This window comes from Lactuca sativa, chromosome 3 (assembly GCF_002870075.4).
Source record: "Lactuca sativa cultivar Salinas chromosome 3, Lsat_Salinas_v11, whole genome shotgun sequence".
NCBI classification, from domain to species: Eukaryota; Viridiplantae; Streptophyta; class Magnoliopsida; order Asterales; family Asteraceae; genus Lactuca; species Lactuca sativa.
The window spans coordinates 184,206,096-184,231,694 of NC_056625.2; the positions used below are offsets into that span (position 1 = coordinate 184,206,096).

The 25,599-nt window shown below is 32.9% G+C and overlaps 4 protein-coding genes and 1 non-coding gene across 6 annotated transcripts; 3 read left to right on the plus strand and 2 right to left on the minus strand.

Annotated features, from left to right (window-relative positions):
* Positions 1-6,389: 6,389 nt before the first annotated feature.
* LOC111914357 (sirohydrochlorin ferrochelatase, chloroplastic) lies at positions 6,390-10,677 on the plus strand. 2 transcript variants are annotated; one of them, XM_023910113.3, is made up of 8 exons: positions 6,390-6,520; positions 6,751-6,841; positions 9,331-9,389; positions 9,542-9,741; positions 9,873-9,934; positions 10,032-10,142; positions 10,235-10,327; positions 10,453-10,677. In XM_023910113.3, the coding sequence occupies exons 3-8, from the start codon at positions 9,340-9,342 to the stop codon at positions 10,552-10,554; spliced, it is 618 nt and encodes a 205-aa protein (XP_023765881.1). In that variant the 5' UTR covers positions 6,390-6,520; positions 6,751-6,841; positions 9,331-9,339; the 3' UTR covers positions 10,555-10,677. The 2 variants fall into 2 exon arrangements, with proteins under 2 accessions (XP_023765881.1, XP_023765880.1); XM_023910112.3 differs by lacking the exon at positions 6,751-6,841 and having other exon boundaries at positions 6,398-6,520.
* Positions 6,848-9,211, plus strand: LOC111914355 (pentatricopeptide repeat-containing protein At5g42450, mitochondrial). Its single transcript, XM_023910110.3, has one exon. It carries the CDS (start codon positions 6,893-6,895, stop codon positions 9,086-9,088), a length of 2,196 nt encoding a protein of 731 aa, XP_023765878.1. The 5' UTR covers positions 6,848-6,892; the 3' UTR covers positions 9,089-9,211.
* A 402-nt stretch (positions 10,678-11,079) lies between the features above and the next one.
* On the minus strand, positions 11,080-14,635 carry LOC111914356 (chaperone protein dnaJ C76, chloroplastic). The gene is made up of 6 exons (XM_023910111.2): positions 14,478-14,635; positions 13,692-13,842; positions 12,581-12,773; positions 11,993-12,099; positions 11,429-11,627; positions 11,080-11,329 (listed from the first exon to the last, which is right to left on the minus strand). Exons 1-6 carry the CDS (start codon positions 14,576-14,578, stop codon positions 11,205-11,207), a joined length of 876 nt encoding a protein of 291 aa, XP_023765879.1. The 5' UTR covers positions 14,579-14,635; the 3' UTR covers positions 11,080-11,204.
* A 487-nt stretch (positions 14,636-15,122) lies between these two features.
* Positions 15,123-15,195, plus strand: TRNAV-UAC (transfer RNA valine (anticodon UAC)). The gene has a single exon. It is a non-coding gene; the product is annotated as a tRNA-Val (tRNA).
* A 309-nt stretch (positions 15,196-15,504) lies between these two features.
* On the minus strand, positions 15,505-23,911 carry LOC111914354 (polyribonucleotide nucleotidyltransferase 2, mitochondrial). The gene is made up of 16 exons (XM_023910109.2): positions 23,452-23,911; positions 23,207-23,362; positions 22,951-23,121; positions 22,269-22,394; positions 21,995-22,156; positions 21,784-21,903; positions 20,756-20,893; positions 20,521-20,683; positions 19,466-19,591; positions 19,270-19,400; positions 18,124-18,343; positions 17,955-18,038; positions 17,429-17,508; positions 17,196-17,339; positions 16,404-17,099; positions 15,505-15,861 (listed from the first exon to the last, which is right to left on the minus strand). Exons 1-16 carry the CDS (start codon positions 23,803-23,805, stop codon positions 15,757-15,759), a joined length of 2,976 nt encoding a protein of 991 aa, XP_023765877.1. The 5' UTR covers positions 23,806-23,911; the 3' UTR covers positions 15,505-15,756.
* Between the last annotated feature and the right edge of the window lie 1,688 nt (positions 23,912-25,599).

Here is a 25,599-nt window from a genome sequence, read left to right on the forward strand (position 1 = left end):
ATTCAATACATTGTTTTAAACATTACAAATTTCATAACACAAACCGTTCGATAGATAATCTAAGCAAAACACCATGACATAACTTGATACTTATTCTTCGGCTTACCTGTTACCTGAGAATACAAGTTATTTTGGAAAAACGTCAACATATGAAATGTTGGTGAGTTCATAAGTAATGTTATGGAGAAATGATTTTTGTGAAGTTTGAAAAACCCAGAAAATCCGATATTTTCTGAAAAGAGTATTTGTTTATAAAAAGTGTGAAGATCTGTAAATATGCTTGTCGATTTAGAAAACATGTATAATTGTTGAACTTTGTATACATCACATAGGTGAAAATGTTGAACTTTCCGGGAAAAACCCGACGTTTTCCCAATACGTAAATTACATGACTTGTTTATTGTTATACCGATACGACGAATGTTTTTGATTACCCAGGTGACATTGGATTAATTAGGGTTTATGAGTTGTTACAATCACGCATTAATGAAAATGACTAGTTTATAACTACAGATTACGAACAATCCTTAAGGCGTCATCCGTACTACTCACATAATCCAACCACCCTGACTTCTCTTGATTAACGCCACGAATCTGTATACTTGAATTCTCATAAGCCGGTCAACCGAGGAAAAAGGAGGGTACGAAGCCCCCTTTATTTCCATAAGTTATTCAAGGCTATCGGGAATGCGAAAAGCACTTGGCCCAACTCAAATTTGACTTCTCGACCTCACTAGCAGTACTAATGGGCCATTAGGGCCCAATAACACATTAGAGCTATTGAAGTCCTTTTAAATGGAATTGGGTCATAGAAGGCCCATTAACACGTAAGCGTATTCCCTTCGGGCCCAAAGATCATGTTATTGGGCTAGCAAGGCCCAAGAAGCACGATTTGAAACTTTCAAGCCCAAAGTTTGTATGCTGACTCATCATAGTTGTCGTGTGTTTAACGAATTACTTGGGTTATTGATTTTTGGTTTTGTTATTGATTCGATACCGAATCAATTCGTTTTGTAACGATATTTGTTGTTGAGAGTGTATTTGTTTTTCTGTTTCATCGGTAGTCGTGGATCTTGTATTTTGTCTTAATGAATTAATTTGTTTAAAAGTAAGATTTTTACCTTTTCACAACCTTTCTTTTATAAAAATAACACTTTTAGTCCTTTATATAAAAGAATTTCATTTTAGTCCTTAAAACATTATTTTGACACTTTTGTATCATAAACTTGTTGAAAAGACATTTTTAACCCAAATTTATTTTGTAAACAGCTTTAGCCCTTCCAGAATGATGTTTTCTCGGTTAAAACCCCCAGTTTCGCAACTTTTAAAGTTTTGGCCCAAAATAGAAAATTTTTACATTTTTTATCCTTTTTGAATTTGAAAAGCATTTTTGACATTTGAAATAGTTTTAATACACTTCAAATCCCCTGTTTTACATAAAATTGCATTTTCAGCCCCTCAAACTTATAAATCTCGCATTTTGGGGCTTATTGGGTCGAAAAGCCCAAATTTAGCCCATTAAATTCAAAATTTTCATTTTAAGTCCCTCAAAAATGTTGTTGTTCAGAAAAATTATTATAGAAACCGTTTGGACCCTTTTGACCCTCCAGAAACTATAATTTGTCGGTTTCGACCCTAAGTTTTGTATTTTTGACAGCTTAAGCCCAAAAATGGGTTTTATGTTCAAGTATGTTCATCCTAACCATATAAACTATTTTTCTTGACTTGATTAGGGTAAAATAGTTTAAGTTATGTTTATTTCCTTCCTCATGTTTTAGATCTCGGTTTTTACACACTTTTTGGATAACATATTCATCACAAACACATGATATCACACACATACATGCATCAAATCACACATAGCATACATTTACACATAGATCTACACATTTACTTGTATTCTACCCCATAAAAACTCATAAAAACCGAAAAGAAGGGGGTATGAAACTCACCTTGAGTTGTGGATCGGTTTTGAAGAAGATTTGGAGAAGTTTGGTGCTATTTTCGGCCCTAGCAAGTTCCTTGGATGGATCTCGAACTTAGTGGGTTCTAAGATGCAAGATCATGAACTTGAATGGATTAAGAGATGATTTTTGATGAAAAGAAGTAGCTAGATTATGGATCTAAGCAATCTCTTACCTTAGATGATGAGTTTTTGTGGAGAATATCCTTGAAAGCCTTCTAGATCTCGAAAGTTTTGAAGAAGAAGTGAGAAGATGTTCTTGAAGACTTAAAGAGAATGGAGTGAATTTTTGTGAGTGTGTGTGTGTTGTGTTCGGCCGAGAGCAAGAAGGAGAGGAGAAAAGAGAGAGTGAGTGAGGTGACTATGGGAACATGAGAAAAATGCATGGTTATCCCATGAATAATTGTGAGGTGGCATCAAAAGTCAACACCTCCTCTTGGGTTGGGCTTGGGCCGAGAATAGAGAGGGAAGTAAAAAAGATTTGGGCCCTTAATGCTTAAGCACCTATTATAATCCATTTAGGTGAATTTTTGGCTCAAATAAATATAGGAATGATTTTTATGGCCTATTAGGGCTAATATAAATTTGTTTTGGTCCAATAAGACTCATTAAAGTTAATTTAGTTTATTTTGGGTTCATAAGGCCCAAAAATGTTAAGTTTCATGTATATGGGTCCAATTAGGGCCCGTTTGAGAGTTCTAGGTTCAAGATAGTCCAATTAGAAGCTTATTGGTCCATTGGCCCCAATAAGGAAATCCTAGTCCAAAATGGACTTAAACAAGGATTTCTAGGGTTTCCAATTATTTGTTGACTATTTGCAGTGCTTGTATGAAGTGTTTGATTAAAATTCTGTTGTTATTGAATAAGCATCTTACGTGTTTTCACATTGTTGGTTCACATTTGTTATCATTGTTCAATGTTTACAAGGCATCAAAATTCCTAGTTGTGACAGACACTTATTCTCCAGTTACAAGAATAACATCAATTCATACATTGATAGCAATTGCAGCCATTCACAATTTAGAAATACGCCAAATGGGTGTGAAAACTATTTTCTTGTATGGTGAACTAGAAGAATAGATATATATGAATCAGCCTGAAGGATTCGTAGTTAAAGGTCAAGAGAACAAAGTCTATAAATTACTAAGATCACTTTATGGACTAAAACAGGCTCCAAAGCAGTTGCATGAGAAGTTTGACAACACATTACTCTCTAATGGATTTAAAATGAATGTGATAAATGTGTTTATGTCAGACAATACAAGAATGCTTGTGTCATCATATGCTTGTATGTGGATGATATGCTTATAATGGGTACTAATTTGGATGTGATAAACCAAACCAAGAAAATGCTACACTCCTCCTTTTCCATGAAGGACTTGGGAATAGTAGATGTGATCATTGGTGTAAGAGTTCAAAAAAGATCAGATGGATATACTCTTACTCAATCCCATTATATTGAAAGTGTACTCAAGAAGTTTGGACACTATGATGACAAGTTGATAGTCACCCATTTTGATCCTTTAAGTCATCTTAAGAAGACTAAACGTGATAGTGTAGCTCAGTTAGAATATACTCAAGTTATTGGTAACTTAATGTATATTATGAATTGTACTAGACCGGACTTGGCTTATAGTGTGAGTAGACCGAGCCTTTATTCCCACAATCCTAGGAAAGATCATTGGTATGCATTAGTGAGAGTGTTTAGATATTTAAAGCATACAATGAATTATGGATTGCATTACACGAGATATCCTCATGTTCTTGAAGGGTATTGTGATGCAAATTGGATTTCCAATACTTCAGAGGCAAAATCCACAAGTGGATATGTGTTCACTCTTGGTGGAGCTGCTATCTCTTGGAAATCATCTAAGCAAACTATGAATACTCGTTCTACAATGGAAGCAGAGTTTGTTGCTTTAGACAAAGCTACATAAGAAGATGAATGGCTTAAAAGCTTCCTAGAAGGTATTGCTCTGTGGCCTAAACTTATTACTGCTATTGGTTTACATTATGCTAACATGGTTGCTCTTACTAGAGCACAAAGTAAGATATACAATGGCAAGTCAAGACACATTAGGCGTAGACACGTCACAATAAGAGACTTGTTGAAGAATGGAATCATTTCCATTAGTTACATAAAGTCAAAGGAAAATATAGTTGATCCTTTGACAAAAGGCCTTAGTAGAGAGCAAGTTATCTTCACATCGAGGGGAATGGGCTTAAAGCCAACACAATGAGTCACCACCTGGCGGAAACCTAACCTAGCAACATTGGAGATCCCATGGTGTAGGTTTAATAAGACAACTAGTTGGGGAAGACTCAAAGAGGCACTAACACAAAGGTATGCTCACTCCTATGATAATTATTTTGTGTTTTTCCGTTGATGATATAGGGATGAATCTTTATTCTTAATAATGTTGATAGCTTTTATAGTGGAATAGTACGGATTGTTCCAGATTAGCACTACCTATGTGAGATGGATGTGAGGTCGCATCTTTGGGAGCTGATATAGCTAAGCTCTCTAAAGTCTTATGAAGAAAGGACTGTTCATGACCAAAATGAACACAATAGTAAGAAATGATCTATGCTTAGATATGATATGTGTGATACTTCTTGTTTTTTATTCTACTATAAAAAGTGGTTAGTTCAAGACTCTAATTCACTATCCACAAAGTAGATCCAAGTAGTACTCACTATGAAAGGCTCAAGTTTTACAACACCTATTTAGATGCATGTCTTCACTTATTTGAATATCAAATTTCTCTTATTTTCTATCCAAATGTGGAGTATTTTTGGAGTTTGAATAGAAAATGTAGGGTATTGTTGTAACTTTGTTAATGGAAAACTTTCTTTATGGGACTTGTCCCACATTGGAAGAAAGAGGAAACTTACACTCCCTTAAAAAGCCTCCTACTAGTTGTTTAATAATTAGATCAAAGACTTAGATTAAAAGGATTGGGTTGGATTTGGTGATTGGGCTAGTCAAATTGGTCTTAAAAGACTTATATATATTTAATGGTCAAAAGATTGGCCTTGGGCCTTGGGGTCTCCTTGACTAATCACATTATATATATATATATATATATATATATATATATATATATATATATATATATATATATATATATATATATATATATATATATAAATTCCAATTTTGACTTTTATTTTATATTAAAAAATCTGTTAAATTCATTCTAATTATCTTGACAGTTATTTTTGGTTAACAGTTTTTGGAGGGAAAAACAGTTATTAACTGTTAATGTATATCTATAAATACATCACCAAAGACTAGATTTCAGGTTTAGAAAAACACACAAATCCCTCATATAATTTCGTATTCCACAAACAATAGAGAGAGCATAGTAAATTTCGTCAGAATCAAGAGAAGATCTTAGGTAAGATCCCTACCAAAGAAATTTATGTCTTCGGACACTGCAATTGCAGGTCTCAATCTACAATTAGGAGTTTTTATTTTCTGTTATATACTTCAACATTCAAGTATGTATTTTTATTTAAGAATCTTTGATTTATATAAATTCAATTTGTTTATATTTCTGTTTATCCATTTTCGTTTTTGCTTACTTTTGTAGTGTTGTGGTTTAGTGTTTGTATTTATTTATTTTTCTATTTTTAACCAAACTTGTTATCGGTCACCAAACTAAACATGCCAAAATTAAATAAAAAATCTTATGTCCCCTCCCCATAACTAGGGGTGAGCGTGGTGCGGTTCGGTGCGGTTATTAGCCAAAACCTCACTACTAACCGCAAATGCGGTTAATCCAATTTCAAAACCGCATGGTGCAGTTATTTTTGCGATGCGGTTAGGCGGTTATTTTTGCGGTGCGGTTTTGTTTTTTTTGTGTTGCGGTTATTAACCGCATGGATTTGGTGCAGTTATTTTGTGTGGTCTTTAACCACAATTTAGAGCTCAAATAGTTTTAAGAGTTCAAACATATTACTTGTAATAAAAAAAAAACCATAAGGTATAAGACAATTAACTATTTAGCTTAAACCACAAACAACTAATATCTTAAAAACGTCAAATCAATAGTAATTAACAATAAATATCTTAAAATTGTCTAATTTCATCATTTTTTCAAAGTGAAACATAAGAAAAAACAAACATTTTTGTCTTCTAGTAATGTATATGTCTTCAATTCATGAAACTTGTCTTATTTTTAATATTTAACAAACTAATAATTGATAAAAAAAAATTGTATATAATATATGCGGTGCGGTGCGGTTTTTTTTGCGGTTTTTGGAAACTAATAACCGCACCGCACTGCAAATTTGCGGTTTTTGAAAAACAGAAAACCTCACCATCGGTTTTTATTGCGATTGCGGTTTATGTGGTTTTTGCAATTAATTTTAGTTGCGGTGCGGTTTTTGCTAACCCCACCGCAACTCCCCACAACTTAAGGTCGGTTGAAAAACAGTGTTTGAACTCTATCAGTGGTGCCAAAATTGCCCACCCCTTCGACTCTTTTAGGGTGAAAGTGTAGATTCTTGGTAAAGAAGTTCGGTCTAATCGCATAGTGTTCTTCTTAACAGGTACGGTTTCGATTTCTTATGTACATCTTGTTAGTTAGGGTTTGTTGCTCGACTAGGAAGAAAATGGGACATGCTACATCTTGATTTTAGAGGACCTTAGTCGGGTTTTGTGACTCGTTCGTATAGTTATTAAGATTAATAATGCATTACGATGCTTTTTCGCTATGTCCATCGAGCTTGTTAATAAGTAGAACATGTAATTTATGAATCTGTGGATACGTCTCTTGCAGTTTACTCGATTATCTTCAACCCACATCCAATATGTCCTTCCAAAGACTTTGGATGCATCCATACCCGATTTTGACCTAAAGTGGATACCGGGTATGTTACATTTTGCACCAACACAACATCATTCAACTTGTGTGCTTCAAAATGGGGAGTATTTTCAAAAGTCTATCTGTTATAAGAAATCCAATAAAAAGCTTTGTTGGCTTTATTGAAGCCAACATTTCAATCTTAAGACATTGTTCAAAACAACGTTTGATCACAGAAGGCCAAGTTCTCCATGGCCATTTGTACAAAATTGGCATTTCATCACATAGACATGTAGCAGTCAAATTACTCATCATGTATCTAGATTTCAGAAGATCATTTGAAGTTGATCAATTACTTAAAGACTATGAAGGGTTTGATATGATTGTTCACAATTGTTTGATATCTGCCAATGTCGATTGGGGGAACATAGATGAAGCACGCAAGCTGTTTGATGAAATGCCTGAAAGAAATGAAGTTTCTTGGACTGCTTTAATTTCTGGGTATTTAAAATATGGTAGAGTGGATGAGTCCATGTGGTTATTTCAAAGAAACCCTTTTCAGAATGTAATTTCTTGGACAGCTGCAATTAGTGGGGTGTTGTCAAATGGAATGCATTCAAAATCAATAGAACTCTTCTTGGAAATGTTAAGATCCGGGGTAAACCCTAATAATGTTACGTTTGTTTCCATTGTAAGAGCTTCTACTGAAATGGGGAACTTTTCATTAGGAATGACCCTTTTGAGTTTAGCTATTAAACTTGGATATGAAGATGATGTGTCTGTTTGTAATTCTTTAATAACATTTAGTTTAAGATTAGGAAAAATGGAAATGGCTCGTGGAGTCTTTGAAAGAATGGGGAAAAGAGATGTGATTTCTTGGACAGCAATCTTAGATATGTATGTTCAAATGGGAAATTTGGAAGAAGCTCGGAAGGTGTTTGATGAAATGCCTGAAAGAAATGAAGTTTCTTGGAGTGCTATGATCTCAAGATACACCCAAAAAGGTTATGCAAAAGAAGCAATCAAACTTTTTCGCCAAATGATTGAAAATGATATTGCCCCAAATTCCTCTTGTCTTTCTAGTGCTATTAATGCTTTAGCTAACCTTAAGGCATTACATTCAGGCAAAAACATTCATGCCCATGTCATGAAACTAGGAATGTCAAACGATGTTTTTGTTAGTAGTTCATTAGTTGACTTATATGGTTCATGTGGAAACACTAAAGATGGGCGTCTAGTGTTTGACAATATCAAGAACAAGAATGCTGTTTGTTGGAATAGTATGATTAGTGCCTATACCTCAAATGGAAATCTAGAAGAAGCTAAAAAGTTATTTGATCAAATAACCATGAAAAACATCGGATCATGGAATTCGATGGTGTCAGGATTCTTAGGAAACGAAGAATATGATAAAGTTTTAGAAGTTTTCAATGATATGCTACTTTTAGGTCAAACACCCGATGTCTCCACCATTTCTAGTGTCTTATGTGCTTGTGCAAACTTAACCTCATTACACAAAGGAAAAAATCTCCATGGAAAGGCCTTGAAACTCGGGTTTCAACACGATGTATTCGTGAACACTGCTCTTGTTGACATGTATGCAAAATCGGGAGATATCGAAAACTCTAAGAGAGTTTTCAACAAAATGCATGAAAAGAATGAAGTTTCTTGGACTGCTATGATTCAAGGGTTAGCAGAGAACGGTTTTGGAGAAGAGAGTCTTGAATTGTTTGAAGAAATGGAGAAGATGAGTTCCATTAAGCCAAATGAGCTTGTTTTGTTATCAATCTTGTTTGCTTGTTCTCATTGTGGACTTGTGAACAAGGGTCTTTACTACTTCAACTCAATGGAGAAATTATACATGATCAAACCTAATGAGAGACATTACACGTGTGTGGTGGATATGTTGTCTAGATCAGGGAGAGTGAAAGAGGCGGAGGATTTGATCATGTCAATGCCATGTGAAGCAGAGGTGAGTGCATGGGGTGCTTTGTTGAGTGGGTGTAAAACATATGGTGAAGATGAGATAGCAGAGAGAGTGGGATTACAGATTCAAGAAATGGTGGAAAAGAAGTCATGTGGGTATGTGTTGTTATCGAATGTTTATGCTTCAAGTGGGAGATGGAGTGAAGTTATGAAAACTAGGAATTTGATGAAGGAGAGAGGGTTGAAGAAGAGTGGAGGGTGTAGTTGGATTGAAGTGAGGAATGAGTTGCATTTGTTTTATTCACAAGATGGATCTCACATGGATTTGAATGGTATCTATGTAATCTTGGAATTATTGAAGTTTGATATGTTGATTCTTGAACATTGATTAGAATGTTGAATGATTTTCCAAGCTTTTAGTAAATAGTTCTTTCATATTGTGGGAGTCCTTTTTACAAGAAACAAAGGACATTTGATTTGATAGAATGAAACTAGTTTATGTTGATTTGAATTTCAAATTGCTCTTGAATCAATTGTGTTATATAATATAATTATATAATTTTATGAAAAAAGATCATCCATTATTCACACTTAGCTTTTATTAAAAAGTCTTCTTTAAAAATGTTTCAGATAATTGAAATGGTAGTTGAGTTGAATTGCACTACACCATCCAATTTAAACATCAAAAGGTATTTCATTTCTCTATTACTTCACATTAACTTCAAATTCATCACTTTGAATCATGTTCTCAAGTCCAATTTTTGTTTGCTGTAATTAACGTTATTGACTAAATTTGTCGCATAACATGAACTTGAAATGTATGTTTATGATTGATGATCAGTTTGTGCTTGAATTATGGGAATAAAAAAATCCCTACATCAACTAAATTTGGAAAGAAAGGAAACCCTAGATTGAGTTTACAAACAAGGTCTTGTTTGGGAAATGGAAATGGTGGTGTTAGAAGCAATGGGATTGGAAAGAGAGATGGGGTGATTATTGTTGATCATGGGTCACGTAGAAAGGAGTCCAATCTTATGCTAAGTAAGTGATGTGTTTTCATTTTCATCAAGTAAATGATGTTTTAAAATATCTGGAAAAAAAATCATGGAAAACTTGAGGAGGTGTAAGGAACCTATAAATTGATGTATTTGTGGTGATTTGATGGGTTGCAGATGAATTTGTGGCAATGTTTATAGCGAAAACCGGGTACCCAATTGTTGAGCCTGCTCATATGGTACTTCTTTTGTTTTTTTTTTTTCTAAGGTATAAATGTTTTTAATTGAAACTAACGAAAATTTTACTAAAAGTTTTATTTGGATATATAAAAATAGGAGCTAGCAAAACCATCAATACAAGATGCCTTTCATGCTTGTGTTGAAAAAGGTGCAAATCGTGTGATAGTAAGCCCATTCTTCCTCTTCCCAGGGCGACACTGGCATCAGGTATACCAAATTTAACATCCTACTTTTATATTTTTTTTTATTCTTGACAAAATAAATTATTGATATAAATAAATAATTTTTATTTTTTTGAGGATATTCCTTCCTTAACTGCTGAAGCTGCAAAAGACTATCCAGATGTCTCATATTTGATAACTGCACCTCTTGGACTACATTCACTTCTTCTGGTACCAAATTACCGATGTCTTCATTTTTTTTTTTTTTTTTAATTTTACTATTACTAAATAAACTGTCTGAATCTGAGTGAAATGACCATTTTACCCTTCTTATATTTCATTTTTGTTGTAAACAGGACGTAGTGGATGACAGAATTAAACATTGCTTAAGCCATATTGCTGGTGATGCAGAGGAGTGTGCAGTTTGTGTGGGAACAGGAAAATGTCGTCTTCATTGATTTATATATTGAAAGAAAATCTATAAACAAAGTTTTAATTTTCAGGTAGAATAATTTTTTTAATTTGTATAATCACTCCAAGTCATCAGAGTAAATAGAAACTTTCGTTACAAGTTCATTTTATCTCATATGTTGTGTCATCATCCACCTTCTTTATGGCAGATTCCAAATAAACTTTATTTATGTGTCTTTTTTATATTAATTGTTAAAACATTAGATTTTGTATACATTTTGATGATATTGTAACAAAACTGAAACTTGTGTTTCGAATATGTTGCCATGTCAGCAGCAATTTTTGCCATATCATTACTTCAATACATAACATGTTAGAAACTAACTAATTTCTCAACAATGGAACAAAATAAAAAGTTGTTGAGGGACCTAGGTGGAAATTTTTTCGAATATTTACTGACATTTTCCCCTTAAAAAATCCAAGATTTGTTAAATATTGGTTATAATTCAACTTCATGTGCTTGTGTTTTGTTTCATTTTGGAACAGCATAGGTGGCAAAGGAGATTTAACTCTTGATTCTTGAAGCAAAGTGTTGTATAAAACCATACTTCTGTTGTATACATTTTAAAAAGTTTCTTTATATATACATACATAATTATATATTTACATTTTAACAATAGTAACCTAAGTTTTTCATCTAAAAAGCCGATATTTTTTTCACCCACTCCCACAATCCCGAAAATTTCTCCATCTCCAATTTTAAGCTTGCACTTTCTCGAGCTTGTGCCTGTGCTTCTGTTTCTTGTTCCACATCGCATCTTACTGTAAAAAAAATTTGCATCACACTTACAAGAAATATCAATAAAAATATTATAAAATAATACTCTTACCATTTTTGGAAAAAAAAATAATAATAATTACCGTTTTTTTGTTGGGATTGAGATTGTTGCTGTTTTTGGAAAGTCTTGGCTGCCATGAAGACATTTTGAGGTCTTTCCCATCCTTGTCCAAATACACCGTGGCCTTGTTTAGGTCGTGGGATGTTAAAGTATTCAAGTATAGCTAACTCTTCTCTTTCCACCCAATGGATGCAATTCATTGGGCATGAGTCCACTGCTACCTGTTTTTATAACCAAGTGTCTTAAGTCTTTCCCTTTTAGCATCCTACATAATTTGCAAGAAATAGCAACATCCTTCCTTTGGTTTGTTTACTGTAACATCCTACTTTCATTTCTTCCTATTACAATACTTGATTTTTCAAAAAAATAATACTCTAAAAAGGAAATATTTGGAAGTATAATGTTGTGGTTGGTAGAGTTTCAACGTACAATTGCTTAATAAGAATAAAGATTGAAAGTACAATAATGAAAGTGAAATTTCGAAAGATAGATTATTATAGTATGATATCTATCGTAGTTTAAATGAAAGTGTGTTGCTATTTCTTGCATTTAGCCATTTTATATTTACAAGTAGTTCTTTGGTTACCTCAATGCTAGTATCGTCATCTCCAAATTGAACATTCACTCGAGCACATCCAATAATCTCATCCATTATGAATGTATTATGGGCATTGTGCACACACTCTCTGCACCCTGTTAGAATTCAACATTTCAAATGTCATAACTGTAATTGTAGGCCCCACCCTATTTAGGGTTAAATGTAAGAAACGACAATGTACTTTAATTTCTTCCTATTACAAATTCTACTCTCAATACTTTACCTAATGATAACAATATCATCCAGATACAAAGCAATTTTCATTGCTATGATCAGGTGGATTTTTCCAAAATACAATGGTATAATAAGAAAAAAAAATGAAAGTGTAATGCAATAATTTAGCAGATTTTTCAAAGTACAATGTATTAATAAAAAAAATAATTGAATTAAATTGTTTTCGTAGAATGAAATGAAAGTAGGATGCGATAATAAACAAACAAATGGAAGTTTGTTTCTATTTTCTTGCATTTAGCCTTACCTTTTACCATGTGTTTTAACTTAATGAGGTTCGGTTGTATTTTAAGATCTTTATTGCAATTCTAGTTTAGGATATAATTTCATAGAGGAAAATTTGACCTATGCAAGCTTTCTCATCGACAAAGAGCGCTTGAGGGCGAAATGGTCCATTCCACGAGCTATAACCCATGTCTAATGAATCTCCAACAAACCCGACCCTTACATGGCCAATTGAAGCATCATAATCTTTTCTTAAATCGTCTTTCATTAGCACATTATACGCTTCATTCAGTAGAAGCGTATGTTCATGACCCTGAAAACATGACATGAAATTATGAATAATCTTATTCGAAGGAGAGTCGTAGTTTGAACAATAGATATTTACCAAACTTGACCACTTCATAAAGTTTTATTATGTATCTGTCAAAGGAATTAGAATTTGAAGGATTTTGAATATGAAGGAATTGAATTATGTCATGCGTTTAATTAGATGTAAATGAAATGGAATTCGTGAGCCGAGAGGAGATTATATGTGAAATGCTTGGGTTAAGAGGGTATTTGTGTAATTTTCACAAAGGAAAATGTTGGGAGTTGAATTATGTTGGTTTTCCATCGGTCAAAGGATTTTGTGAATTCCAACGATAACACAATTCAATTCCATACTCATTTGCAACCGAACACGGGAATGGAATGAAATTGAATTTTATTCCAATCAAATCCCACGGAGTCCATCAAACCAAATGGCATTTAGTTTTTTTTTTTTTTTTTTTGATAAATACTAGATGTGACAATTTCGAGCGATTTAGCATGCTTTTAAAAAACTTTGAAATTTTTGAAATCAGTTAAACATGTCATCAATGAAAGTGTATCTAAGTGATTACAACAATTGATTTATTTCAAAAAGTCGTATTACTTTTCCAACAATATTGGTTCTTTTTATATTACATTAATAATTTTGATAAATATGTACTAGGTAAGAGACAGACAGGTTGATTTAGATAAAATGTTAAATTGTAAATAATAAGTATTTTTTTAAGTAAAATTTTGAAATAAAGAAGGAAGAAAGCTATTTATTGCTATTTACTATCATATTCATTACATTTAATACTTTACATATATAAATATAACTATTATTATATGACTTTTTAATTTTAAAAATTGAAAAAAAAATAGAAATTGACATGTGGATATTATGTATAGTAGATATGAAAGAGAGAAAGATGTGGGGGACCTCTTGGCCTGCAATATCAGGGTGGTATTTCTTTTGTAATTTTCTATAGGATTCTTTTATTTCTTTAAAATTGGAGTCTACAGATACGCCAAGCAACTCGTAATAATTCCCACCATTTCTTCGTGTTTCAGCAGGATTTCGCATACAACATCTGCTCATCAATATAAATAGTTTTATTTTTTTATTATTTTTTTTACAAAATCAATCTTTAAATAACAACCAAATGTCTCATAATCCTGTAAATAAAGTATTCTAGTGAAATGGACTAAACAAGATTTATATGGCGTGTTTAGAAAACGTAGCCGGTAGTTGACAACCGGAAGTTGTAGCTTTTATTTGTATAAAAATATTCAACAAAAGTAACCGCTAGCTTTTAGATATATAAAATTATATAAAAACTGAAAAACTAAAATTTTCCAAAATCTACTTGAAGTAGTTAAACAAAACGAAACTTTTGTTTAATTCGAGTTTTTTTTTTCTTTCGTAAAAGCTAGCTACAGAAAACATCTATAATATTATTTTCCACGACCAAACGAGATAAATATGGTATTTGCCTTTTTTTTACATAGGTGGGATCTTAGGAAGTCCTTGTGTCCTATTTTTTGGGATAAAATATAACATTTTGTTGTCCCTATTAACATGAGTATTTAGTACAAAGTGCTATTTGATATCACAAAGGTATTATAAATACATAAAATCCCGATAAATAAGGGATTGAACATATGTACAAATATAAATACAAAATATAATCCACTATAATATTAATGAATACTAGTTTGAAGGTACCTTGAGACAGGGAATTTTGGACGATTGAATCCATGGCGTTGATGAGTGGTTATGACCGGATTCAACACCTCGGGCAGCCGGAATATTGGGAAAGCCGACATATGTCTTTTCTTTTTTATATTAAAATGAAATGTAAGGTTTTTGTGGGCAGATATATATAAATTATGAAGGGATAATGATAAATGAAGTCTAGTGAATGAGAATATTCAAACGTGAAGATATTTATGTTTCTTTAGATATTTTCTTAGTGCACTTTTTGTTGACGTGACCTTCATTGTCATCATCGTCGGTACAAAACACAAATACATCCATAAGGCGCAATCTTTATGGATTTAGATTTGAATTTTCTAAAAAACATTAAATACAAATCATGTTGGATTAGTCATATTTAATTCAAATTTGAGCTAGAGTAACTTAGCTAAAGGGAAATGATTTGTACATAACAGTTTTTTTTGTCATACACAACAATTTATTCATTATACAGTATAACATTTTAATACACAACAATTTATTCATTATACAGTATAACATTTTAATACACAACAATTTATTTATTATACAGTATAACATTTTAAAGCAGAAGCATACAATATCTGTCTCTATTGAATTATTATGATTTAGCTGATAGCCTCAGCCAGACAAATTGTTGCTGTGGTGTAGTGGTTATCACGTCAGTCTTACACAATGAAGGTCTCCAGTTCGATCCTGGGCAGCAACAATTTATTTTTTTTTGCCCCTTTTTCACTCAAAATATGTTTCTTTGTGTAAAGTTAAAGGTTTTTATTTTTTATTTTTTTTTATTACAATACCCTTTATAAGATTCATCTTAATTTTGTTATAACATTTACCGATGTATTAATACTTTTTATGTATATTAAGTAATAACCATATCAAGTTATTTTAACGTAACATAATCAGTTTTACAAAGCACCTCCTACATAAAAAGGATTTAAACGTATTAGTTTGTAAAAAAAAAAAAAGTCAACAATGAGAAAATCCTAAAAAGAATACTTTACACATCGGTGCGTAAACAAATAAACATATTTGAATTAGTTAAATTTATTGAGACAACTTACAAAAGGTATCATGAACAATTGATCATAGGAACCCATGAAACTCTACCTCAAATCGTAACAATTTTTCAAAATAAAAATTAGAGATCAACAATTTGGTCTCTTGCATTTAACTCCATACACTATTCTACAAAACCCGTTATAGATAATATAATATTAATATTAATTATCTATAAAAAAAATCAAGCAATCTTCATGTCATCACTCTAATCATCCTGCACAATTGACATTACAGGAATACCCTTGCTGTTAAAGCTTGTACATTGTACTCGTACCTCACTGCCTACTTCAAAATCCTGCTTCCCACCACCCTGTAACATCAACCATCAAGGTTAAAACCGTAATTACACACTCTCCACAAACATGTATAATTTTATCGAAACCAATAAACAACGAGACATTTCACAATTGCATAGTCAAATTAAAGGGGAAACTGAAAAAATAGAAAAAAAATTACCCAATTATAGATTTTTCAAAGCAAAAACTATGGGTCCCACCACATCACTTAAAAGACCTCAAAAAAATAGCTTGCTAATTAGCAAGCTTCTCGGAAAAGCTACTCCACTAATTTTTTTTTTATTTTTCAAGAGCTTTTTGATTTGAAAGAAAACTTGTATTATAAAAGCTCCTAAATGAATTATGGGTCCCACCACGTTACTTAAAAGAGCTTGCTAATTAGCAAGCTTCTCGAAAAAGCTCCTCCAATAGTTTTTTTATTTTTCAAGAGCTTTTTGATTCGAAAGAGAACTTGTATTATAAGAAATCCTATTATGGATTGCTCTTATAAGAATATAACTAAATGAAAGTAGGATGTTATTTCTTGCAACTAATAGATGATGATGATGACAAATACCTCAAACCGATACATCCCATTAATTCCACCACCCAAATCCAATACTAATCCACGAGCACGTACTTGAACAATCTTTGCAGTTACTTTTGTTCCAAGCTTCAGCTTTTTTGCATCAATTGAAGTCTCCTCTACTTTTGATTCTCTATCTTTAAAAAAATCAGAAATATCCACTACATTTGCAAACATATGTTTATGTTTATCATCATCTTCCTCTTCTTCTTCTTCTGAGCTTGTATAATTAGAACCACTATTCGTTCTTTTTTCCGTTAGTAAAAACGGTTTCACCCCTTTAGTTTTTTTAGATCCCAAATCACAACCTAATTCATCCTCATTACTTAAAGACTTTAAACTCTTGGGTTTTTGAGAAGAAGATTTTGTCTTCAAAACACGTGGCAATTTGCTGTTATGTTTGACACTCGAAGCTAAAGTGGACAGTTTCTCCTCCTCATCACACTCAACAGCGCTTCGGATCACAATCGGTGATGTGGCAGAATACGATGTGGAATTCTGGGGTTCTTGCTGACGTGGCGGATCCTCCTCGACAGGTGTCGAAGATGTTTTGACTGGATCGGGTTTTTTGGTCTTTTGAGGTAAAGTGGCTTTTAGAGAGAGTTTTATGTTGCCACGAAGATCCTGCCCGATACACATTAAAGAAAGTTGCTGCCCGACTGAAATCACATCTGAAATTTTGGATATCTGAAATAATATATTTTTTTAATTTATATTTTTAATAATATTAGTATTACTAAAGTCTAAAAATATAAATAAAAAGAGAAGAAAGAAAAAGATAACCGGTTCATGAGATAATTCAGAAACATGTAAGAGGCCATGTTGTCCACCATTGAACTCTACAAAAGCTCCATACTCTTTTATTGAAGTTATAATCCCTTTGTAAACACCTCCTACTTCAATTGCTCTCCCAATTATTAAATCAACCTGTCAAAGATCATATTATACATTTATGGGTTGTCCTTGTCCCTAAATAAATGCAAAATTACTTAATTACCCTTTGAAAGATCAAGTACCTTTTCTTGCACTTTTTCCATTACGGATTGATTCTTTGCGACTATAGTTAGGGCCCCATCACTCACAGACATCCGAGCACCTGCAAGAAAATTACAAACCAATTTTTAATACATTATATTATAGCCAACATACGAAAGTCTAGGGACTAAACCTGTAAACATGGCAATATACAAAAGTTGAAGGGGTGGAAATTGTTGTTGTTCAAATTTGAGGGGGTAAAACTGACATTTTACAATGTAAAGGGGGTGGAAAGTGTCATTCTATAAAGTAAGGGGTGGAAAGTGCCGATCTACAAAATAAGGGAGAAGAAATTGCCAATGTATAGGGACCAAATCTGTCAACATAAGAAACTTTTGTGGCCAAAGTATTAAATAATAAAATAGATTAGTGACCAAAGTGTGAAAGAAGAAACTTTTGTGGCCAAATTATGAAAATACAAAAGTATACTACTCATAAGAGTGTTGCTTTTCATTATATATAATAATATTTTCTATAAAAAAAACATTTTTTAAATCTAATGCAGACCTGTTTCTTCTTCGATTTTCATCTTCAAGGCGCCAAGTGGTCCAATCAATCGGCGTAAATCATCGTTGCTATATTTTAAGGTAACTTCAAGACAAAATATTATTAGTTAATAGTTAAAATGGAAATTATTATAATAATAGTTGATAACAAGAATAAGCAATAATAATACCTAATCTTGGAGAATTTTTTCCATCTTGAGCACGTGCTGCATTTATTTCTTGTTCCATATGGTCAAGGATTTGGAGTCTCCCTTTATATGCGGGTCCCAGTGACTCACAGATAATATCAAGAGGAATTCCAGCGGGTTTTATGTCCAATTGGATTGCTGTAATTCCATTTCGGGTCCCTGCAATTTTAAAATCCATGTCCCCAAGATGATCTTCCAGACCCTAAAGATAGAGAACCAGATAATTTTGTTGTTAAGAGATTTGGATTCGTTTTGTTCTCAATAACAAAGATGAAAAAGAGTAAATTACAAATTTGGTCCCTTTGGTTTACTGTTTTTTGGGTTTAGTACAAGGGCAAAATGGTCATTTTAAACAAAGTAACAGCTGAGTAGTTATATGTAATGAACAAGATGAAACCATGTGGAAAAATTTTGAAAAAAATGGAACTTGGACTAAACATGTCAATTTAAGTATAACATAGGGACCAAAAGTGAAACAAAATGAGACCACAGGGACAGAATTTTAACCCAAACGAAATTTGGACTAAACCTGTCATTTTGAGTATACTATAAGGACCACATTTTGTAATTGAAGCAAAGGGAAAATTCCATAAAAACCACTGTAGTTTGGATTTTTTTGTGTTTAACCACTGAAATAATTTTTTTTCCTATTTTAACTATTGAGAGTTTGCTTTTATTTTCAGAAAAACCACTACATAAAACTTTGAATTCTATAAAAACCATGAGAGTTTGAAAATTGTTTGGTTTAACCACTTGAAGAAAATTTTCTTTTCAAGTTAACCATCAAAAGTTCGATTTAAAAAAATAAATAAATAAACATTTTCCACCTAAAAAGTACTATTCTATTTGTCATTTGCAACTGACTAATGTAAAAAACAGTGTCTAAAAAAAAATAGTATAAAGTTTCAGTGGTTAAACCAAAAAAAATGCAAGTTACAATGGTTTTTATATAACTTGGCCTTAATCAAATTAAAATATTATAGTTGACTTCCCAGGGAACAAAAGCGTAACAAAACCATAAAATAAGGATCAAAACTGCTAGAAAATTCCTTTTCAGGGTCTAAACCAAACAAAAAGTAAGGACAGGGACCAAATACATAAATTGGTAAAAAAAAAAAGAACACTGACCAAAATATCAGTTAGTATACGATACTCATTAACAGTGCCAGTTGATGAATCAACTTCAGTAACAAGGCCTACTGAAAGCCCTGCAACATGTTCCTGTAAAGGGATGCCAGCATCCATTAAAGCCATACTACCTGCATCATCAATAAAGTGAAAATGACATTTTTACCCTCAGGTGGAAATAAAATTACGTACATACCTCCACAGACAGTTGCCATTGATGTTGAACCATCAGAGCTCATGACTTCAGAATTGATACGAACAGTATATGGAAAGTCACGTTCAGGAGGCAATACAGCAACAAGAGCCTTTTCAGCTAGAGTGCCTACAAAAAAAGATTCCAAAGTATATAATTCTATTTAGTTCTTTAACATAATTAATTGTTTTGTTAGGAGAGATTTTTAAAGTTGTTGAAAATATTATATCACTCATGAAAGATACATTAAAAAAACATCTATTTCAAAGTACAATGTCCTCAATAAGAAAAGACCTTATATTTTGTGTTTTTTTCTGGATTAAACCTTCACTTTATTTTTTTCATGATAATTTTTTTTTTCAATTTTTCCGATTTGGCTCTTTGTCATTTTTCGCCAAAAAAAAGTTGTAAAATGTGAGGATTTCTTCAGGAAAAACTAAAAAAGTTGAGGGTTTATTTGGAAACATTTAGAAGGTTGAGGGGTTTTTTCGGAAAAGAAAAGATAAAGTTGAGGGGTTTTTTTTTGTAAAAATGAAAAAATATAAGGTATTTTTCATGAAAAAAAATAAAAAAATGAGGTTTAATCCAAAAAAAAAAAACACAAAATATAAGGTCTTTTATTAGATTAACCATAACAAAAATAATTGAAAGTACAACGATATAATTAAGTGGATTTTTCAACATACAATGTCTAAATTAGAGCAAATAACATAAAAGCCCTTAAGTTTTACAAAAAATATGCGGATTTACCCTTCTACATATTTACATTCATTAAAGCCAGAGCGTCGCAACTTTTTTTTTTTCCAATTTTACCCTTTTGCGTAATTTAGGTTCATCAAAGCCCTTATGTTTGGAAAAAGTTGCAAACCTCCGCGGCTTTGATGAACCTAAAATACACAAAAGGGTAAATCCACACATTTCTACCAAACTTAAGGGCTTTTATGTCATTTTCCATCTAAATAAGATTTTTTTTTTGGAGGTGACATGTTGGTAATGAAAAGAAAATGAAAGTAGGATGCTATTAAGTACATTGCTATTTCTTAACAATAATAACTCACCATGTCCAACTTCACGACGATTTAATCCAGTTCGTTTCCCAACTTCATTAATACAGAAAGGTGGAAAACTGTAGTGAAGCATAAACCGTTTTGTTGGGGGGCCCACAATTGAATCCAAACGTTGTGCGTCCCCAGGGGCACCAAGGGTAACTGTACATAAAACCTTTAAAAAAAAATTATATTTTATTTCTACATAAATGAAATTATAATATTATAAATTTGTTTAATAACCTACCTGTGTATCTCCACGTGAAAATAAAGCTGAACCATGCAATCCAGGTAAACTGCCAGCTTCACAATACAAAGGCCTGACCTCATCCAGACGCCTTCCATCCAGCCTAAACCCTTCTGTAATGATCCTTTTGCGTATAATCTGATAAAATTATTGGGTTAAATGCATAAATGTTAAAATAGCAATGTACTTTCACTGATTTCTTTGTTATTAGTTGTTGTGATAAAAGACGAGTGAGTTACAGAAATGGTCCTTGTGGTATGCAAAATTGCAAGTTTAGTCCAATTTTTTAGGGTTACTTTTTGCTGCGGATTTAGGCTCTACTAATACTGTTTGAAATAGATATCAAATTGTTGTGAAATGACTTTTATATCCCTATTGGCCGATTATATCCAAAGGATGTGAGTGTTTCAGGTGGGGGTGGATTGGGGTGCATTTTTTGAATAAAAAGAAAAGAAGAAAACAGGGGTAAAATGGTCGTTTTACATATTCAACGTCCTACTTAGTTGTCGTAATAAAAAATGGGTAAATAACAGAAATGGTCCATGTGGTTTGCACAAATCGCAAGTTTAATCCAAATTCTGAAGTATGCATTTTATTGTGGATTTAGTCTCTCCTAAATGGATGTTAAATCGTTGTGAAATGACTTTTATACCCCTATTTTATCCTTCTGTCATTTTTTATTATGTATTATTAGTATTAAGCTTACTGTTATTGTTGTTATTAAAAAAAGGATATTATAAAATTTCATAGGATGTGGCTGGGTTGGGTTGGGTTGGGGGGGGGGGGGGGGGGGGGGCATTTTTTGAATAATAAGAAAAAGAGAAAACAGGGGTAAAATGGTCATTTGACATTTTGACGGATCCGCAACAGAATGGAAACTTAAGGATGACATTGAGACAATTTCAAGAATTGGACTGAACTTGAAATTTTACGCATACTACAGGGACCACTTCTGTAATTTACTCATAAAAAGATTGTTTAGAAGAAAGCATTAAGAAGTAGGACTTGATAGGCATATAAAAAGGCACCTGCTTTCGCACTGTATCAACTGTTTTTGATAAAACTTTTAAGCTTTCTTCATCACCTTCTTCCTCTAAAATACCTTTCACATTTTGTGCAATTTTATCTAAGGCTTCTCCACGTTCAAACTACAAGCAATCAAAAGAAGAAAAAAAAATTAATTAATTAAAATAATAGATGCTTACACAAAATATGACATACTATATAAACTCAATGTACCTTTCCATAAGAAGGATCTGTAAAAACAGCTTCAATGGGCGTTTCAGTCAAATCACGAATTTTATTCATTGTTCTTTCTGACACCAATGATAGTTTATATTCTTTTTTCTGTTTTCCTGCTTTTTCAGCGAGTCTTAACTGAGGTGCGATGAATTTAACTGCCTGTATGTATAATCAAAAGCTACCTCATGTCCTCATTTAGACTCTTGAAAAGTACTTTCTGGTTTTTATGAAAATATTGACCAAGGTTTATGAATTTTGACTTATAACTTACCTCAGGATGTGCAAACCTAAATGCAGCTTCAAGGTCTTTTTCGGAAATTTCACTTGCTTGTACATCTAACATCAAAGTCTTGTCTTTTGTGCAGGCATATACAAGGTTGAGATCACTTAGATTAAGCTGCATCAAATCCGTTGTAGAAAACAATGAGATATAGGGTATTCAGTATTGCAACTTTTACAAAAATCAAACCATTTATAGCATTGTGCTTTAAAAACGCAATTTTTTTTCTTATTAAGAAACAGTATTTTGAAATTTTTATCAAACTATTAGGATGATATTGCTATAATGGTGTAGATTTTTCAAAATACAATGTTGTAAATAGAAAGAAATGTAAGTAGGATGCTATAGTAAACAACTAAACAGAAGTATGTTAATGTTGCTTTTTGTTGCATTTAACCCTTTGATATATTTAGTGAGCAAATTGGAATCAATAACAAGTCACTGAACTTTGGAATTCATAGCAAGAATCATTCAACTTTCAAAAGTCATTAATATAAACATTTAGCCAAAACAATCAATTTTGAGAAGCACAATGGTTTTAATAACGATATTTATAGTCCAATGACTAAATAAGAAATAAAGTAAAAGACAAAGGTATGTTGCTATTTATTGCAATTTACAAGATGGATATAGTGGTTTCTAACAGTGAGGAGGATGAGAAGAAGATTACTACCTCATCCACGGTTGGATTTACAACAAGATGCCCATCAATCCTTCCTACACGTATCATTCCAATGGGGCCACCCCATGGTATATCTGATAACATAAGTGCAGCAGAAGTGGCATTAGCTGCCATTACATCTGGATCTTGCTTCCCATCTGAAGAAAGCACACTAGCCATCACCTATAAACAACGTGAATAAGAGAGTATGACAATTGACAAACAGCTACAAATGGTGAAAGAGTTGAAAAACGAACAGGTGACATACCTGAACCTCATGGTAAAACCCAGCTGGAAAGAGTGGCCGAATAGGGCGATCAATTAGCCGACCACATAGAAGTTCTCGCTCTTTTGGAGCACCTTCTCTTCGCATATATGTGCCTGGAATCACTCCTTGAGCAAACTGTTTCTCTTGATAATCGACCTAAATCAGATATTAGAATGAAAGCCTCAGTCAAAAAGTTAAACAATTCAAACAATGAATAGAATCGAGATGGAAGGAGATATACGTACAGTGAGAGGCAAAAAATCGCGGACACCATCGCCTTTAGATGAGCAAACTGTGGAGAGCACTTTAGTATCGTCGATGCCTAATACAACTGCACCATTGGCGAACCTCGCTATCTTCCCTGTTTCAAACGTGAGTAGGCGTGATCCAATTTCGAATTCTTCTTTGAATACTTCAAGGACTTTGGTTCTGGAGACGGGAATTTCTGTATCTGCCGGCGAAGGGGAGGTGGAAGTTGACGTTGTGAAGCTGAGGCGGCTGGTGGTGATTGGACGACGGAAATATGAGCTTCGGCATCGGATACTGTAGAGTAGAGAAGAGACGAGGTGGTTTTTTCTGGTTATCGCCACCGAAGCCATGGCGAAAGTAAAGGTGAACCTTGGAGAGGTTTAGTGATGGAGGGTTTAGGGTTTAAGATTTTTAGCGCCAGGGGAGGCCGATGATTGACCGGAAACAAAGTGGGCACATGGCTTCTGTTGCTCAGATTTCTTTGTAAACCCATGTAAAGTAGGATTTTTCCAGTAAAAATTTAGAATTAATTTTTACTATTTTAGTATATTTAATTTTTATTAAATAGTTATGTAAATTTTGAAATCTGAATAACTACTACTATTTTAGTATATTTAATTTTTATTAAATAATTATGTAATTTTGAAATCCGTGTGGTTCATCCTAAGTAGCTAATCGAATATGTTTTTGTCTCTTGGAATCGTATCACCCATGACGAGGGTCTCGTATAATAGAATAATGACTACGTAACTATAGATGCAAACGAACCGGATCATTAAAATTTTGAAACAAACCTAGTCATAACGAGCCCAAATTCAGGCCTAAAATAAAACTCATTTAATAAACGAGTCTTATCTCAAGTCTGCATTTGAGCACCCGTTTAAGCTTGCAGACTTAAATGAGCTTTTGTATAATATATTTTTATTTTATATATTATTATATATTGATAAAATATGAAAAATAACGAGCCGGTCTTGATTTTAATGAGAATCACGGACGAACAATCATTAACAAGCCGATCCCGAGCTTCATATATGTTTCACGAGCCAAGTTCGTTCTCGAGCTCGAGCTTTTATAACTTTAAACGAGTATGGCTTGACTAGTGTCAAGGCTCGTTTACGTCTCTATACATAACCAAATGTATATTGTTTTGGTTAAAAAATAATCAAACAAAAATATACCAAAGTGTATGAGAGGCTATGATATTCAGTATAAAACAAGTATGTGATATAGCTCAAAGCAACACAATTCATTTACAAGGAAAACCTTTGATCCTTGCTACGATCTTCGGCATAAAACCTTGGGAGGTGATAACAATCACCTTCATTGATGATTTTATTGATTGAAATGAATAATTACAAAGAAAATAGAATGAGTATGAGTATAAGTGCTAGTGTTCTGTCCAAAAAATCGGGTGTTGTGTGATGAATACAGGTGATATATATAGTGTAAAGCTAATAACAATAATCCCGAAAATTTCGGGATCCTCCGAGATCAACTTATAGTCATTGCATGACTTGGTCCTCTGGGTCTTTTGCATGGTTGTGATTATTCGTTGAGACATTTACTAGTTATTTCTGCACATATGAGAAAGACAATATAATATATAATCGTTAAATAATAATAATAATAATAATAGTCAAATTCGTAGAGTATATTTAGGATCCTAAGATTTGAGGATCCTTAAACTTGAGGATCCTATAGTAGTTTCAGGATCCTAGCCCTAACAAGTGGCCCCAAATTATTCTTGCAAGATATTTTGGAGTTAGTTTACCAAAATTCAAAGGGATAATTTTAAAATATAACGAAATAAATATGATAAGATTTTTTGAATTTTAAACCCTAACGGATAGGATTTTATCCGTTAAAGAGTCATCATAACTGGTCCAATCAATCTTTCTCTCGCTTTTGCCATTAGCATAAATAGAGGCAATCGATTAGGGCTACTCATCCGTGCATCTTTAAGCTTTCATTTAGTTACCTTAGAAGGTACATTTCTCTCCTCTTCTCCTTAATTTTCTCTTTCACTAACAATGGGCAAGAAAATGATCGTATCTCACAAGGACATCCTCACGTCCTCTGGGGATGATTTCGTCGACCAAAGGATCTTATACTACGATGAGATCTGTTCTTTCGACGAAGAT

Bases quoted from the DNA above. Each gene is read 5' to 3' on its own strand.
- LOC111914356 (XM_023910111.2), bottom strand. From the start codon at position 14,578: ATGTCGGCTTTCCCAATATTCCGGCTGCCCGAGGTGTTGAATCCGGTC. The intron at 12,774-13,691 runs GTCCCCCACATC...TCATGTTTTCAG, and splicing joins CTGATATTGCAGGCCAAGAG to GGTCATGAACATACGCTTCT. The intron at 11,628-11,992 runs GTAACCAAAGAA...TTATAAAAACAG, and splicing joins ATGACGATACTAGCATTGAG to GTAGCAGTGGACTCATGCCC.
- LOC111914357 (XM_023910113.3), top strand. From the start codon at position 9,340: ATGGTAGTTGAGTTGAATTGCACTACACCATCCAATTTAAACATCAAA. The intron at 9,742-9,872 runs GTAAGTGATGTG...GATGGGTTGCAG, and splicing joins GGAGTCCAATCTTATGCTAA to ATGAATTTGTGGCAATGTTT. The intron at 10,143-10,234 runs GTATACCAAATT...TATTTTTTTGAG, and splicing joins CAGGGCGACACTGGCATCAG to GATATTCCTTCCTTAACTGC.
- LOC111914354 (XM_023910109.2), bottom strand. From the start codon at position 23,805: ATGGCTTCGGTGGCGATAACCAGAAAAAACCACCTCGTCTCTTCTCTA. The intron at 22,157-22,268 runs GTAAGTTATAAG...TTATACATACAG, and splicing joins TTAGGTTTGCACATCCTGAG to GCAGTTAAATTCATCGCACC. The intron at 15,862-16,403 runs GTATTTGTCATC...TTGATGTTACAG, and splicing joins ATGGGATGTATCGGTTTGAG to GGTGGTGGGAAGCAGGATTT.
- LOC111914355 (XM_023910110.3), top strand. From the start codon at position 6,893: ATGGGGAGTATTTTCAAAAGTCTATCTGTTATAAGAAATCCAATAAAA.